Source organism: Aquarana catesbeiana, linkage group LG05 (assembly GCF_042186555.1).
Source record: "Aquarana catesbeiana isolate 2022-GZ linkage group LG05, ASM4218655v1, whole genome shotgun sequence".
In the NCBI taxonomy this organism is placed as follows: Eukaryota; Metazoa; Chordata; class Amphibia; order Anura; family Ranidae; genus Aquarana; species Aquarana catesbeiana.
The window spans coordinates 301,207,762-301,226,594 of NC_133328.1; the positions used below are offsets into that span (position 1 = coordinate 301,207,762).

General features: G+C 42.2%; 1 protein-coding gene across 1 annotated transcript in view; it reads right to left on the reverse strand.

Annotated features, from left to right (window-relative positions):
• Positions 1–482: 482 nt before the first annotated feature.
• BAG1 (BAG cochaperone 1) overlaps positions 483–18,833 on the reverse strand; it is a 33,284-nt gene continuing 14,933 nt past the window's right edge. The window contains exons 5-7 of the mRNA XM_073630818.1: positions 17,162–17,269; positions 10,335–10,397; positions 483–5,008 (exon numbers count right to left, since the gene is read on the reverse strand). Of these exons, the coding sequence (XP_073486919.1) occupies positions 4,919–5,008; positions 10,335–10,397; positions 17,162–17,269 (261 nt within the window). The 3' untranslated portion in view covers positions 483–4,918. The remainder of the gene's footprint in view (positions 5,009–10,334; positions 10,398–17,161; positions 17,270–18,833) is intronic.

Sequence of the window (18,833 nt, forward strand, 5' to 3'; positions counted from 1 at the left end):
ATTTGCTGATATCACTACTGTGCTGCTTACCATTCTTGGTGGAGGCTCCGACATAAGGAATTAAAACCGTACCTCCACTAAGATGGCTGCCCCCACAGAGAGACACAGTGGGAGATTTGCTAAAACTGAAGAGTATAAAATGTGGTTCAGCTCTGCATTGTAAATCAGCCCCATAGTGTAGAGCAAACCATGGTATAATGGGGAAACAATTAGCTGCATGAAGATTACAGGATTAACTGGTAACTAGTTATTTGCCCCCTGCCTGCTATTTTTGGGCACAGCTACCAAAATTCAAATTCCTCAGGAGGTGCCCCCTGAAAATGCTAGAAGTTGAGAACCTGTGCTCTGCACTCATCCACCTATCCAATCATCTACCCAACCTAGGTTCCTGCTTTCTGTCAGCTTTCTGTAAAAAAAAAAAAATAAATAAATAATAAATAAATAAATAAAGGACCACTCGCAATAATACAGCACATTTGCACTGATGGACAAAAAGTAATTTAATTTCTATTTGGCTACCAGGCAGCTAACACACACATTGCATTGAATAAATTACATATAAAAGAATTAGCTGCCAGCATGATTTTAATTAAAACACATTTATGAAAATGTTCACAAACATATTTCAGTAAAACATTCTGCCAACATTAACAAAACTGTTGTGAATTTCAAAGCATATACAGTAAGTGTGAAGAAGAGAACTACACATTTTTTGCAGACACTAGAGAAAGGAATCTATAATACTTCCAGCAGGCAGATTTTTTTTATTCACTTTTAATTCTGCACAACTCAGAGTTGATTGGTTTCCATGGCCAATATAGACTTCACTTTTTATACATGCTGATTCAGGGAATTTTGTTTTAGAAAAGGAGACGATGCTCTGCTTATATGTTTACAAGGCAAAAGATTAGGCAGAAGTAGGCACAAAAGCTATAGCGTGCACCCTAGAAACCAGACAATTTTAAAATGATGCTGTCATGATTTCATCAAGCCCAACTCCAGGAAAAATAAACAGAGTTCAAGTAGTTAAACACTCAATTTCCTCAACCATCTGCCATAATGTACACTTTCGTAAACTGTAAATTTTCTTTTTCACATGGGATTGGAAGTACAGCTCCTGCTATACTTCCTGGCTGCTATGGCTGTAGGCAATGCAGTTCTCAGACCCCAGCACTGTGGTCGCATCTATGCGTCCCTCTCCTTTTGGCTATTGACAGGAGCTGTACTTCCTCCTGCATGTAAACAAAAAAATTGCTGTTGAAGAAAAAAAGTATACATCATGGAAAGTGGCGTAAGAGGAGACAGAGTTCAACTAATTTACCTTCTGTAAACTGACTGTGCCCAGATTTGGGCTTGAAGTGATCAACAACCCTCTTCAAGGATTTGTACAGCCTTAGATTAGGGCAACCATGCATAGTGAAATTCTATTTATGCTTCATCTGCTATCAATGACTGTAGCCGATACAACGGTGAAATGAGACATACCACTAGGACTAAACATTTTTGTCCTTTTCCCCCCCTATACATGATAAAATAAGAGGCTCAGAGTGCCTTAAAGTAATTGAGTTATTACAAAAATTATATAAGGCTAAAGGTAGGGAAATATAGTGTACAATAACTTCCAACAATCCCTTTCTTGTAGCTAGGACAGCAGTATGGGCATTCTGTGTGCCGTTTGTCTACAGAAGTCATCTACAAATGGAAGTTACTGCTCAAGATGACTGGTTTCTTCTCTTATTACGTCACTGATCAAACCAATCAGGTGATCATAACAGGTAGATTGACTGACTCAAGAAAGAACTGAGTGTAAATCACGTAAACTGAAATTTCTGCAGGAGGTAGGGATTCTGCAATGAAGTTTGCCAAAATCTTTGCAATGCATATAACTCAAAGAGATAATAGTAGTTTTCAACAAAAGGTGGAGATACGCTTTAATGCTGGGTTTGCACTTTTGCGATGCAGTAAAACAAGCAGGTTGAAAGCATTACTTGTGTTAGGGTAGACCAAAAATTCGAATGTGCTGCCCCACATACCAAAAAGGTGCATGTACTTTTTTAGAGAATGCAGAGACCCCACAATGCACAGTAGTATGTTGTGATGTGCTGCAATCTGAATGGAGAATGTCATCAGCACACCAAGGATTCCTCAGAAGGGTCCAAAGCTTTAGTTACATGGTCACACGGTACACATCCGGCAACACTTCGGAGCCACACAGGGCCCCTTCGTCAGGCAAGGGAGGAATCTTTGGTGTGCTGACATTTCTCTATTCAGATTGTCTGTGGTTTCCAGCCGGTGGTCATTCCAGCACCCAGCCTTATTACAGCTATTTCTATTAATGTGTGCGCAGGGAATATTGTGATTGTTGATGTGCTGCAAGGCACGTCCATTGCCATAATGCACCGGGGTGCCATTAAGAATGAATGGCACCTCAGCCTCTCAACGCACGCATTGTTACAGTGCTAGAGTGTGAACCCAGAGATAAAGAGAAGAGTTGGCTGCACAACATAGTAGTGGATAAAACAATGTTTATCGAATTCTTCCAAATATACTGTAAAACATACAGACATCACAGCTCCATTACACAGGACAAGGCAGTTAACGCATTTCACACAGATTATGCTTACTCATAAGCACATTTTATGTGAAACATAAAAACTGCTTTGTCCTGTGTAATGGAGCTGTGAGGTCTGTGTGTTTTATATTTGCAAGACTTCAATAAACATTGTTTTATCCAATACTATGTTGGAGTGCAGCCAACTCTTCTTCTTTGTCTCTGCATTGCTGTGATCAAGAACCAGGCAGCACCTGTCAATGTATGGTGGTGTTGTTTGTCCATGCACTCACCCGGAGTGGTGATTTCTTTCTATTGTTCCCAAGAGTGTGAACCCCACCCAGGTAATGGAGTGGTCTGGGACACTGTAGTTATGCCTGGATGAAAGGCAGTTTCAAGAGGAAAAGGACAAAAGGAAGTAGCCTTGCACATTTGTGCACCTAGGTGTTAAAACCATGCATTCAACCTGGGCCATTCATAAAATGCTGCAGGCATTGGTGTGGACCCTGCGGTGTCCCACAGAATGTTATAAGCATAATGCTGCAGAGAACACTCTTGGAATTGGTGCAGAGGCCAGTCATATGATTTTCTTCTTTTTCTCATTTATTTATTTAGTTATTTGAACAGGACTTTGCTTGCATCAAAGTCCCGAAGCAAGCAAAGCACTAAACAGATTTAAAGTATAGCATTGTAGTTTATAAATGTGCATTTTTTTCAAAGCAGTAATAAGCTTGAGGGCCGGTTCACACTAGAACGCACCATTCCCTTACAGTCCTTGTGCGTTCCGGTTTTGACAGCCCAATCATTTCAATGGGCTGCCAAAACATACCAGAATGTGAAAAAAATAAGAACTACTTTTCCAGACAGCACCATATCAAAATACATGGTACTGTTGTATACCACGTGGTAAAATATATAGATACAGCGCTCACAAAGAAAAACCCATAATAAATAATAACAAAAGAAAAAAGTTCATACAAAACTAAGAAGGTGCTTCACAAATAGTGTGTAAAAATGCAGGGAATGCTTCACATCTGGTGTGCGGTAAGTGCAGAGAAAATGTTGCAGAAAATTTTTTAGGTGTACCAAGACACCCCCATAGGTGTCCCCACTCACCAAATCACAATGACACCCAGCTTTTCAGTCTGGGAGTCAGTAAAAGCTTATAACGATATCCAAAGAATGTTGCAGGATGGCAGGTTCACTGATGAGATGATAAACGATCCTTCAACTTTAATACTCAGCCATACGAAAAACAGGTACCCAAAACGGAAGAAAAAAAGGGGGGGACCAATAGTGAAGTATGCTAAGATTGAAAATTTATTGCGCATAAAAGGTTATACTTACAAAAGTAAGCTAAAAACAGGCATTGAAACAATCAGAAGATGCAGCAAACACCATTAACAGCGTTCCCACAAGACCGGAAATGACGTCAGAACCGGAAGTCTGTCACGGCAATGCATTTCGCCCTCCCACAGGGCGTCATCAAAGGACCCTGTGGCTTGGTGTCCACAAACATGCTGCGTTTGCGAGATTTGTTTGGGGTGCCATTAGCGATTGATGGAATCTGCACACATATCGCAAGGGCAACGCATTCATGTGCAATGCAGGAAACGTGCACTGGATGTGCCTTTCCTGCACAACGTTCTAGTGTGAACCAGCCCTTAAATAGCTAGGCCCCATAGGATCTGTTTCTGCTAAAGTGATGATATACTGTTTGCTGCTCCATTATTGTGACTACCAGAGATGCTCTTAGCAAAATTTCAGTCCCACTGTCACCTACCACCTATGTGTTATATTTTTTGGTGTGCTTTCCCAAATAAAATAAAAGAATGGAAAGTTCAGAGATGAACAAGGCCTAAGCATGTCTAAACTGCAACATGCAGGAATTTTTACAAATGTACCTCAGCAGAACCCACAAGCATAAATTTCAAAACATTGGTATAGATATTTGGTTCACGTTACGAGTTGGCCGGAGATCTTCTAAGTACAGACATGTAAGATGGGCCCAAGCAGAAAGTCCCATAAAATAATTAAGGCTGCACAATTATAACTTACCTATAACAAAGCCTAGAAGTCTTTATTACAAATAAAATAGGCATTTTTTAAAAAACATACTATTAGTGCCACGGTGATGTTGTTTTATCAGTATGCAGTACGTGACAGTTTTACCCATTTTCTTGAGTTTTCACACACCAAAAATAGCAGCAGAGCTCACATAGGCAAAACACAGCAGTTAATATTAACAAAATATCTCTATATACATTACATATATATCTTCCAAACAGAGAGCAAAAATCAATTTGTATATATACTTGCTCATAGAGCAACCATTTTACCCCATCACCACATGTTGTATATGAACCTCTACTTTGCCAGAGCCAAATTCTTAGAGTGCAGCTTGTCAATTTCTTGACTGATGTTTCCTTCCATTGTGTCACATTGAGCAAGGAATCCCTTGGTAAAACAAGGACAAGAAATATACTTCAATTTGATTACGGGGATAGATATATAATATTGTTCTAAATAATAATAGATTTGATAGTACATGCATGATGTTTTTATACACAGGTAATACATTTTAAATTTTTTCAGATTTAAAAGAAGTACTTGCTACTTATCTTTATATATTATATGCAATTAATGTCGCAAAAATTAAAGTATTATATTTCGGTGTATATAAACTCTAAAATGTATTCTTCAATATGTTTGGCTTCATATTTCGATGTATAGAGTTTTTTTATGCAAATTATCTTTTGTGAATCTGCTGCAAAGTTGTAAATTTCCTACCTGGAGATTATGCAAGTAAAGCCGGCCATAGATGGTTTGAATCAACTTGGGTACATTCAGCCTGCCCATACATGATTCGAATCTCAGCCGACTCCTGCTGAACCAACCGAGATTCGAACCATGTATGGGCAGGTTGAATGTACCAAGTTGATTGATCGATCAACTTGGGTACAACCCACCTGCCGGATTTTACATGCAATTATTGCAAGTGGCTGTTATAGTCGCTAGAAATAATCAATGTTCTCCCGGCGGGGACAGACTCCCCCATCTGGAGAACACAATGGCTCAGCAGGAGGGATTCCCCTGCCAACACTGTCTGTGTTGATGGGGGAAAATCAAGTGATTTTCTTGTGTTTGCAGGAAAGAAAATTGCTCCATCTATGGCTGGCCTAACAGCACTTCCTGCTGCATGCTGACAATGCAAAGCCATGGTTTCACAATTGGAGCAGTGTTGTCAGCTCCTTTATTTGGCCATTGGGTTGCTTATAAGATCTGATAATTTGCCTAAGGAAACTGTATATAGTGAGGCATGTTACCAAAAATACTAAAAACAGAGATTTAGGGTTTACATACACTTTAATACCTTTTCTATTATTTGGACCCTTTTTCATACTTTTCTACAAATTTACATTTGGCCAAATTGTTCAGCAAAGGTGAGAGTCATCATAATGGGGGATTTTAATTTTTCAGACATAGACTAGGTGGAAGGAACTGTGCATTCATCGAAGGCTCATCAGTTCCAAAATGTCTTGCAGGACAAATTCATGGGTCAGATGGTAAACGCACCAACTAGAAACAAAGCGTTACTAGACCTACTGATTACCAACAATACAGACCTGATCACGGATGTGGAAATGTGGGGCAATTTAGGAAACAGCGATCACAGGTCAATTTGTTTCAGTATAAATCACACCAATGGGAAACATAAGGGGAATACAAAGACACTGAATTTCAAAAGAGCCAAATTCCCTAAACTACAAGCCTTGCTAGAAGATACAAATTGGGTTAAAATCTTAGGAGCAAAGAATAGAGAGGAGAAATGGGTATGCTTTAAGAGCAGTTTAAATAAGTGCATTAGCCAGTACATCCCAATGGGAAATACATTTAAAAGAGCTAATAAAAGTCCTGAGTTACTTAACTCCAACGTAAAAATGCATATAAAAGCAAAGAAGGCCTTCAAAAAAATACAAGGCTGAGGGATGATCATCATCATCAGCATTCCAACCTTACAAAGAAGGCAACAAGAAATGTAAGGGTCTAATCAGTGCGGCTAAGATAGAACATGGAAGGCACATAGTGGAGAAGAGTAAGAAAAATCCATATATAGTAAGAACCCTTTCAGGTCAGATAACATTGGTCCAATAAAGAACGATGAAGGGAATCGGGTTACGAAGGATGGAGAGATGGTGAAGGTATTGAATTTGTTCTTCTCCTCAGCCTTCACGAGGGAATCGGGGGGCTTCAGTAAGATATAGCAACAGAAATGTATCATGACACAGAGTGGTACTGTGGATACATATTGAATACAAAAGTGCCGCGTCCTACAACTATAATGGCAAAAGAAAAAAGATAAGGGACTTTGGACTTTGTAGGCACAGTAACAGCAAGTGTTTATATCAAAAATAGTTTATTGAGAAAATATATAAATAAAACACTGGTTAAAAACCACAGATCACAAGAATACATCGAGATATTAAGTAAAGTAAAGCGGTGCTTCAGTAACCAAAACTGCAATGTTGATCCTCATGACACGTCACAGGAAGCACCCTCATGGCTAATGGAGGACAGAATTAGGCATAGACTTGAAGAACTTAACATTAATAAGTCACCGGGACCAAATGGCTTGTACCCGAGGGTCCTTAAGGAACTCAGTCAAGTAATTGTCAGACCATTGTTCCTAATTTTTTACGAATAGTCTACTGACTGAAATGGTACCAGATGATTGGAGAAAAGCCAATGTAGCACTAATATTTAAAAAGGGCCGAGATACATCCCTGGGATTTACAGACCAGTTAGCCTAACATCAGTTCTATGCAAGCTCTTGGAGGGGAAGATAAGGTACTATATACAAGATTTTAGTAATGACAACGATATCATTAGCAGTAATCAGCATGGATTCATGAAGAATCATTCTTGCCAAATCTAGATAAAGGAAGGCCCGTAGACGTGATATATCTGGATTTTGCAAAAGCATTTGATATAGCTCCCCATAAACATTTACTGTACAAAGTAAGGTCAGTTGGCATGGACCATAGGGTGAGTACATGGATTGAAAACTGGCTACAGGGGCGAGTTCAGAGGGTAGTGGTAAATGGGGAGTACTCAGAATGGGCAGGGTCGGAAAGTGAGGTCCCCCAGGGTTCTGTCCTGGGACCAATCCTATTTAATTTGTTCATAAACAACCTGGAGGATGGGATAAACAGTTTAATCTCTGTATTGCGGACGATACTAAGCCAAGCAGGACAATAACTTCCCCGCAGTATGTGGAAACCTTGCAAGAAGATCTGAACAAATTAATGGGGTGGGCAGCTACATGGCAAATTAGGTTTAATGTGGAAAAATGTAAAATAATTGCATTTGGGTGGCAAAAATATGAATCCAATCTACTCCCTGGGGGTAAAACCTCTGGGGGAATCTAGGATGGGAAAGGACCTGGGGGTCCTAGTAGATGATGGGCTCAGCAATGGCATGCAATGCCAAGCTGCTGCAAGCAAAGCAAACAGAATATTGGCATGCATTAAAAAGGGTATTAACTCCAGAGATAAAACTCTACAAGACTCTGGTCCGGACGCACCTGGGAGTACGCTGTCCAGTTCTGAGGACCAGTCCTCAGAAAGGATGTACTGGAAATGGAGCGAGTCCAGAGAAGGGCAACAAAACTAATAAAGGGTCTGGAGGACATTAGTTATGAGGAAAGGTTACAAGCACTGAACTTGTTCTCTCTGGAGAAGAGACGCTTGAGAGGGGATATGATTTCAATGTACAAATACCGTACTGGTGATCCCACAATAGAGATAAAACTTTTCCGCATAAGGGAATTTAACAAGACACGCGGCCATCCACTAAAATTAGAAGACAAGCGGCTTAACCATAAACTGCGTAGGAGGTTCTTTACCGAAAGAGCGGTAAGGATGTGGAATTCCCTTCCACAGGCGGTGGTCTCAGCGGGAGCATTGAAAATTTCAAAAAACTATTAGATAAGCACCTGAATGACCACAACATACAGGGATATACAATGTAATACGGACATAAAATCACACACATAGATTGGACTTCATGAACTTGTGTCTTTTTTCAACCTCGCTACTATGTAACTATGTAACATGAATTGGCATAAAACTATGAGGCATCATTCACATCTGCCTATAGGGCCAGCCATAATTTCCTGTCAGAGACTCAGTGGGGTTTCCCACGAGTAGCAACAATTAACTGTAGATGACTGGCTATGGACACAGACTGTTTGCATCCAGAGCTGATCATCCACAGACATTTGCTGCATGTTTAATTACATGCAAATGATTGTGAATGGTTGCGGGCACCATCAGCCTTTCATTACATTGAATGGGGCTTCCCACTCACAGGAAACCCTACTAAGTCTCCCACAGGGAATATTAGTTGATTCCATATACAAGTGTGAATGAGGCCTAAAACTACTAGCGATGCTTAGAACAGTCACTTTTATTTATAATGGTTTAAATTTTTTTTTTTTTCTGAAGCACACATGGAGGAGTTGTAGTGTGTCCTAACCCTATTACAGTCGATGCAGTGAGCCATGGTTTGATATTACACTTTTTAGAATACAATATGCATACATTTCAATCATAAGTCAAAGCAAGGCTCAGTGGGACATCGCTGGTCACATGCCATGTGAAAAATGTGGTCTGGGGACCTTGCCGCCGCTCAGATGCCTCCATAAGGGTCCTTCTATTTCATTAAAATTGAAAACTCCTCTAAAGCACTTACAACAGGTATACAAAAGAAGCTGTGGGAATATGTGGCTTGGTTTTGATATTAGTGAATCCTTTACAACCAATATACTGAAAACATATACCAATATACCGTATATACTCGAGTATAAGCCGACCCGAATATAAGCCGAGGCACCTAATTTTACCACAAAAAACTGGGAAAACTTATTGACTCGAGTATAAGCCTATGGTGAGAAATGCGCAGCTACTGTAAGTGGAAAAGAGGGTCAACAATGCCCATTTGCAGCCTCACTGCGCCCATTTGCAGCCATAGGTCCCTCAAACTTCAAACTCGGTAGTTAAGGGTTCCTAGATGCCCCCTAGCTGCAGCCAAAATTTAGTCTCTGGACCCAAAGGGTCCCGAAATGACATTGCTGCAGATGGACACAGTTGACTGATTTTGGGGCCCCTTGCTGCTAGAAACCCCAAATTTGGTCTGCAAACCCAGTGAAAACAGTACTACAACATATCCAAAGTTAGGGTTCCTAGTACCAAGTGGCCCCGAGATACGGGGCCCCAAAGTCGGTTCAGAAAATGTCAAGCACTTGTGCAGCAGAGAATGACATTTTCCAAACTGAATTTGGGATATGTTGTAGCGCTAGTTCCACTGGGTTTGCAGACCAAATTTGGGGTTCCTAGCACCAAGTGGCCCTGAGATTCGGGCCCCAAAGTCGGTTCGGAAAATGTAGTCAAGCACTTTTCTGCAGCAGAGAATGACATTTTCCGAACAGACTTTGGGGCCCCATATCTCTGGGCCACTTGGTGCTAGGAACACCAGCTTTGGATATGTTGTAGCACCAAGTGGTCCCGAGATACGGGGCCCCAAAATCAGTTCGGAAAATGTAATTCTTTGCACCAGAAAAGTGCTCGACTCGAGTATAAGCCGAGGGGTGCACTTTCAGCACAAAAAAATGTGCTGAAAAACTCGGCTTATACTCGAGTATATACGGTACAAAAAACTGTTTGCCTATCAATGAGCTGCAGACGGGAAACAGTGAATATGCCATGCTACTACTGTCTCTTACCTGCACTTTTTTCACTAATGCCTTCCTCTTCATTCTACAGTCATTAAAATTGTCTGGCATTACCTGGTATAAAAAAAATGGAGGTTATTAATTATTTCTTACCATTTAATAAAAACCGTATTTAATTTAGGACTAATAACTTTGTGTCACAGTCCTTGCTTACAAAGATACACGATTCCTCCTTTAAGCAGTGGTGAGCAAACATTAAGGGCCCATTTAAATGGGCTATCAATGCACCATAATGCACCTAAAACAGGGCTTTAACCATTTATAACATCAAAGCACACCACAACACAAGGTAGTACATTGCCTTATGTTTAAAGCAGGATTCCGGCCATAAAAAAAAAAAAAAAAAAAAAAAAAAAATTAAAAGTCAGCAGCTACAAACACTGTAGCTGCTGACTTTAAATAAGTACTTACCTGTCCTGGGTGCCCGCGATGTTGGCCGCCGAGGCCGACCCGTCCCTCGGCTCTCAGGTCCCGGCACCGCCATCCTAGGTAAGGGAAACAGGCAGTGGAGCCTTGCGGCTTCACTACCAGTTTCCTACTGCGCTGCGCTCTGTGAATGGCCCCGTGGTGTTCTGGGAACACACACAGTTCCCAGAAGACAACGGGGCCACTCACCGAGGAGCAGAACACACCGCGGAAAAGGAAGAGGCAGATTAGGAAGACTGCCTAGCAACAAGGGTTTAGGTAAATTAAATTTTTTTTTTTTTTTAATTTTTTTTTTTACATTTTTTTTTAGGATTTTTGGTTAATTTTTTTTTTTCAGGGTGGCCCTCCACTTTAATGTAGGTATGGAGGTGTGTTGGTTTGGTGCGTTGGAGTGCTATGAAAAATGAAGGACACTGAAATGCACCAAGGTACGTGTGTTGTGGTAATGCGCATTACTAAAATGCTGTCTGAATGGGCCCTGAGGCATTTGGAACCTCTAAATGTGGCCCCTAATTTTCAGAGCTACATATATTATTTCTAAGTTTACTTAGCAATAGGTTTGGCCAACTATATTAACCTATAACTGATCTGCAGAATTCTCTGAAGTTCAACTTTAGTACACCCTCCACCACCTTGTGTCTATGATCCACCAGACACCAGCTTTAAAGGATAAGTTCACCTTTGAGAACATGTTACATGTTCCACCCAATTTTAGGATGGAACGTGTAACATGTTCCCAGTGCTGCAGTAACCGCCAGCTGACCCCCCCACCCCAGAAAATCTCCTGCTCGCTGGTGCAATGCTTTACAGGTTCCTAATACTAAAAATAATAAATGCACATTTTTTACCTGCAAAAAATAGGATTTTTATAACAGACATGTCTTTGAAGGACATCATGGGACACAGAGCACCATAGTAATCACTATGTGGGGTATATAGGCACCTTCGGGTGATGGACACTGGTATACCCAATACAGGAAGTTTACTCCCTGTATAACCCCCCCTCCTACCAGGAGTACCTCAGTTTTTGTAGCAAAAGCAATATACCTAAACCCCAGAAAGAGGGGAGGGACTTCTGTGTCCCGTGATGTACTCCAAGAAAAGGATTTTATAGGTAAGCTGTTATAAAAATCCTATTTTCTTTATCGTACATCACGGGACACAGAGCACCATAGTAATCACTATGTGGGATGTCCCATAGCAATCATAGCAATGCTATTTGGGGGGGGTAGGGACAACCCGTAGGGCACCCCCAAATTTGAGGACCTATACTGCTGCCTGCAGCACACTATGTCCAAAGGCGAAATCCTCAGGCCTTCTTACATCCACCTGATAGAACTTGGTGAATGTATGTACTGAAGACCAAGTTGCAGCCTTACAGATCTGAGCCATGGAGGCCTGGTGACGCACTGCCCAAGAAGCACTAACCGTCCTGGTAGAGTGCGCTTTGACTTGAAAAGGTGGAATTTTACCCCTTAAATCATAAGTCTGAATTATAACTTGCTGAATCCACTTAGCGACAGTGGATTTCGACGCAGCCTGTCCCTTCTTAGGACCTTCTGTCAGTATAAATAAGACATCAGTCTTCCGGATCTGAGCAGTCATCTTTAAATAGACTTTGACCGCTCTCAGCACATCAAGACAATGTAGTGAATTCTCTTCCCTGGAACATGGTTTTGGAAAAAATGATGGCAGGACAATATCTTGGTTCAGGTGGAAACTTGAGACCACTTTTGGCAGAAAACCTGGACGAGGGTGCAACACCACTCTGTCCTCGTGAATAATCAAGTATGGCTCTTTACAAAAAAGAGCAGCCAATTCCGAAACCCTCCTTCCTGAGGAGATAGCAACCAAGAACACTAACTTCCTTGTCAGAAGGACTAAGGGAATATGCTGTATTGGTTCAAATGGCTGTTTTTGTAACACTGACAAAACTAAGTTAAAGTCCCAAGGGCTCAAAGGGGATCTAACTGGCGGATTAAGCCGCATCACCCCTTGCATAAAACCCAGACTAAAGAATGTGAAGCAAGCGGTCTTTGTAATAAGACCGATAAACCTTAGACCTGGCCCTTAATAGTACTCAAGGCCAACTTCATCTCTACCCCTAATTGTAGAAAGGCAATAATTCTGCCTATGATATACCTCCGAGGGTGCCAACCCTTGGATTCACACCAGGAAACATAAGCCCTCCAGACTCTATAATGTATAATTCTGGAAGCTGGCTTCCTTGCATTAATCAAGGTAGAGATAACTGACCTGGGAAGCCCACGTTTATTCAGAATGTGGGTTTCAATAGCCAAGCTGTTAAATTTAGAGTTCATAAGGTAGGATAGAATATCGGCCCCTGTGAGAATAGGTCTGGCCGTAGTGGAAGGGACCATGGATCCTCCACCTCCATCTTTATGATTTCTGCATACCAGGACCTTCTGGGCCGCACTGGGGCCACCAGAATTACCGGCTTTCTTTCCAGCTCGATCCTGTAAAGAAGTCGTGGCAGCAACTGAAAAGGAGGAAATGCATAAATTAGTGAGAACTGATCCCACGGGATCACCAATGCATCTGTTCCGCATGCGAGTGGATCCCTCAACCTGGACACAAAGTTGACCAACTTCGTGTTGAACCTGGACGCCAGAAGATCTACGCCCGTAGTCCCCCATTTCTGGCAAACAGCCCAAAAAAATGTCGGGGTGAAGAGACCATTACCCCGGGAGCAACTGCTGGCGGCTCAAGAAGTCCGCCTGCCAATGCTCTACTCCCGGAATGAAAACTGCTGATAGGCACGGGACATTCCTTTCTGCCCAAGATCCTGATTCTGACAGGACAACCCCGTAACCTAAATGTCCAGGCCTTTAGAGCCAGACCTGCTGCCCGGATCTCTAGGATGTTGATGGGCAAGGTCCTTTCTGTCCTTGACCTCTGTCCTTGGGCAGTTGTCTTTTCTAGCACTACTCCCCAGCCTGAAAGGCTGGCATCTGTCGTTACCACCTTCCAGATAACTGGTCTGAAGGATTTTCCTTTCAGCATATTCTGGGTTAGCAACTACCAACTGAGGCTTTGGGACACCCTTAGGGACAGCCGCATTGGCAAGTCTAAAGCTTGAATCGTTTTGTTCCAAGCAGACAGGATACTGTTTTGCAACAGTCTCGAATGGAACTGGGGATAGGGAACCGAATGAAGCCACTATCTTTGCTAACAACCTCATGCAAAGGCGAATGGATGGATCTCCTTTCAACCTGACCATCTGCACCAGCTCCCTTATGGAGTTGATCATTGCCCAAGGCAAGAACACCTTTTTCTGAGTTGTGTCTCTGAGACCCAAGTACTCCAGCCTTTTTAGCGGTTTTAAGGAAGACTTCTCTAGGTTGAGAATCCAACCTAGACTTTCCAGGTAACTGGTTGCAATGCGCACGCTCTGCTCCAAATGAGCCCCATCGACTTGTCTATTAGCAATAGATTGTCTAGGTACACTAAGACTGTTATGCCCTGTGCCCTTAACCTGGCTAGAGGTGGGGCCAGAACTTTTGAAGGGCAAGGCTACAAACTGAAAATGCTGCAGTTCTATCTCGAACTGAAGAAACCTTTGGTGAGCGGGAAATATAGGGACATGCAGATATGCATCCCTGATGTCGATAGACACCAGAAGTTCTCCTCCTTGTAGGATAGAAACCACTGACCTGATCGACTCCATGCGAAAGGAGCGGATCTTCAGGAACTGATTTAGATTTTTTAGATCTAGAATGGGTCTGACATCTCCATTCGGTTTTGGTACCGTAAGGAGGTTTGAATAAAACCCCAAACCTTGCTCTTCTGTGGGGATTTGTATGATCACCCCCTGAGCCAGTAATCGGTCTAGTGCCCAAAACAGAGATTGCCTTTTCCCTGGATCTTTGGGAAGGTTAGACCTCAGAAAACGAGACAGTTGAAACTCCCGAAATTCTGGTTTGTACCCTAGAGGCACCGTGGAGATGACCCATCTGTTCTGAATTTCCTCTTGCCAGACTTCTGAGTGTTGCAGAAGTCTTCCCCCCCACTCTGGCGAGGGGGGGCGCCCCTTCATAATGAGGCTTTAGAATTCTCTTTTGCAGGTTTCCGCCCCCAGGACTTCTTTTGTGCCTGGGCCTGACCCTGAGGCTTTCCTCTAGAGTCTGACAGCGGAGGCCGTCGCCACTGCCTAGAGGCAGATGCCCCTGGTGCAGGAGAAAGAGACCGCTTAAATGAAGGGCGTTTATTCTTTCTTTTGACAGGCAAAAGAGTACTTTTCCCACTAGAAATCATTTGGATGTATTTGTCCAAATCATCCCCAAATAGCCGATTCCCATAAAAAAGAAACCCAGTCAGGAGCTTCTTGCATGCGTGCTTTGGCTGACCAATTTTTTAACCACAGGAGCCTACGCATGTGTACTAGCACAAACGCAAGGCGGGACGCCTGGTGAATAGAATCTTTAATGGCGTCTATGGCAAAACATAAAGCGATTGGTAGTTCGGCCAAATCCCAGGCTTGTTGTACAGGAACCTCTTTAAGGGCCTGTCTAAACTGGTCCTTTAGGGATTGACAAATGCCGATTGCAGCAACTGCAGGCTGAGTAACCGCACCTGCAAAAGAAAAAGAGGATCTTAACAGGAATTGGAGGCTGCGATTAAAGCCGCTAATCTTCCTTCTAGGCCCAGCAGGGCAGAGGAAAATGCATCTTCAGTCACGTATACAGGGGCTGAGATGGGAGAAGCAGCTGCATCAACAATTGGTTCCAATGACTCACCCTGGCTTGCCCCATCTGGTATTTCAGGAGAGGATGACAGTGTGGAGGCATGACTGGAGTTCCCAGCGCCTGGGGGGTGGAATTTTTGGTACCTTCTTTCTGATGTCTTTTTTGGAAGCCATAGTGCTAAGCACAAAAGCAGAGGCACTAAGTAAATGCACTATATGCTGAGCAATACAAATGCCGCTATAAAGTTCAGCTTGGTGCTGAGTAAAATGTATTTCCTGTACTGGAAATGCCTGTATGCATCTTTTCCTTACGTGCCTCAAGCGCTCCTGTGTCCTGTGTGTCAGACCACCATCTTTCCAGTTGCATTCAAGGTAGAGATCTCCTGCTTGAGAAACAAATTGTTTTAAATGTCTCAGTTGCGAGCCTTGCTCGCGCCCCAGCGCCTGCGCCATGTGCTCCTCATGGACGCTACATCCCGCACATGGCGCCGCGCCTAAGCCACGCCCCCTCACTCATTAACCCACCCCCCTTGTTTAAAATTAACAGCAGTCCACACGCATGCGCGGATGGCATTCGGGTCCGGCAGTGCAGACCCGTAAGAAGGTAGGACAAGGGGCTGGCTGCTGAGATCACACACATGCTGTTTTAGCTGGACACTGAGCTGACTGAGAAGCAACATATCAAGGTATGTGCATTTACTCCCTCTAGTGGAGACTTTAAGGCATGACAACATTTTACTCATGGAAGAAAAAACATAGATGGACTTTTTACAGTTTCTAGACTTCTTCAGTTACCTTATCCTCGCCGCAGGATACTGCTGTGACAGACAGATCCAAACTTCACCCATCACGGCGGGCTGTGTTAGCAAACCTTCAAGGACCGGGTCCCTTTTTATCAGGGTTCCACTCCCTTGGACCTGTATTAGCACCCCGCCAGGAAAATCTTTAGGTAATGCAAGCAAGACCAAAAAGCTCTGGGCCCCGGGGTCCAGCCCTGCAAGGAGAGGCAAAACCTCGTGCTTCATATAAGAGGCCCGGGTACCATCCACTTTGGCCTCAGTGGCACTTTGGATGGATCCGGTCTATGGAAGCTGTTTAAATCAAGGATCCCTCCAGTGGAGCTCCTCAGAGCACATCTTTACTTGTGACGAACACTTTAAACACTGGCGAAAAAAACTGAGGTACTCCTGGTAGGAGGAGGGGTTATATAGGCAGTGAACTTCCTGTATTGGGTATACCAGTGTCCATCACCTGAAGGTGCCTATATACCCCACATAGTGATTACTAGGGTGCTCTGTATCCCGTGATTTTTGTACAAAGGTGAACTTATCCTTTAAAGTCAGTGAACATGTGCATTTCATTCTACTGCCAATCCTAACAAAAGCCTAAAGGTAGATGGACAAACTAAAAAAAAAAAAGCATTAGTGAGCTACAGAGCCCCTATTACATTCTTCCACTTATTAGTGATGGATATATTCACCATACATATCAATGATATTCACCAGAGAATCAATCCCTTCCAGTATATAGATGTTCCCATCACCAAACATATTTGTGATATCTTTAGTCACCATACATATTAGGAATGTCTATATTTCCCATAGAATCAATCTGTTCCACCAGTATATAGAGCCCTCATCATAGTCTTCCCACCATTAAAGTACATCTTAGTAATATCTTTACTCACCACAGAATCAACCTGTTCCAGTACTTTCATAAATTGTTCAACGGTTGTCTTTATTCTTTTATCAAGTTTACCAAGTGCTTCCTCTTGAAGATTCTTACTAAGAAACCCCTGTATAGTAAAATGTTTTAAAAAGATGAAATAAGCGTACAACCTTAGAAAGTAAACATTGGCTAATGCGAAGTACAAAGGTTCCTTCATTTAAATGTAACTGTGTAATAAGGGAAATATAGAGACGGCAACTGCAGACTACTCCTGAAAATGCTTGCACCCTGGCTGCCATGCTGATCATTTAACTTGTGTTATGAGATACTAACCCAGGAGAAGACGAGTTCAGATGAGGACTTCTGACTTAATCTACAAACTTTTAATATAAAGTAATGAATCCAGTGGGTCATCACAACAGCCAGGCAACTGGAAATTTCAGGAGTCAACATTTTGCTCATAACAGGTTTACTGAAGAAATATAGCAGGTTTACTGTGTTTGTTTGTGGGGTTATAACCAATAAATATGGATAGGTATCCTAAGAATCATTTAGGCTACATTCACACAAATGTTTAATCGGATAGCAGCTAAACACCAGTAATCTGCACTTGAAAAAGCTGAAATATTTCTTGCAGATAGTTGTGGTTTGTAAATGTGCTTAGCTGCATTTAGGTGTGTTGCATCACAAATATGGGAGTGCCAATATAATAAATTAAAAAAAAAATCTTCTGGCTGCATTGTGATATTTCTGTGTGTCTGAATACTCTTCCTGCTTGTATCTGTCAGGTCTAATTACTGTGCAGCTGTTACCTGCACTAGCACTACACTGGAAGACCCAGGGTTTGTGGGATATGTAGTTACTTCACAGGAAAATGCAGTTCTCAGACTACAGATAGAGAACTAAAACATATGCCATTGAAAACAGTGAATGACACCACATCCCAATATATCAGACAAATTAGTATGCCCAAGAGAGGACAGAGATCTGGCTGACTTACATGGGGACAACCATGCACCCTGGAACACTAAAATGCAGTATGTGCCTGGTCTAAACCCATTATTCTAAAAGGGTAGAGTGAACACATGGGGCATTTACCTACTACTAACAGGTAAAAATATGGGGTGTATAGCGCTACCTACTAGCCAAGGGCCCACAAGTATATGGAGGGGGGTGAGAGGCCTGCACCATAAGTATCAAAGCCTCACTGGCATAGATCTCCTGAGACCCCAGCCTAAGTTAAAATGGCAATACCTCCTATATAGGTAGTTCCTGTAAAGTGTATATAGGTGTGATGATAAAGAACATACATCTGTGTGTGTGCAAACCTGTAAAATAAATCAGTGGCATGTACATCCTAACACCACGAATACGTGATAAGTGATACACACGGTGCAACAAATATAAGTGATATCCTGATAATATTGCATCCAGCTATCAAAAATGAAAAATAAACCATAAAATATAATATAACAAGTGGAACTCATCCAAGAAAAATGTATCAGAAGGTCACAGGTATAATAACCAGATTATGGGCATATAGCACAGTCCGAAAGAGTTATACCATACTTAAAAAGGCATACATACGCCCGTATACATGATAAGGGATCAGTCCTTATGTAGATGAATAGATAACAGTTCATATAAAGTGTAAGTCTGATAATGCTCAGGTATATAGCAGAAGCCTATAG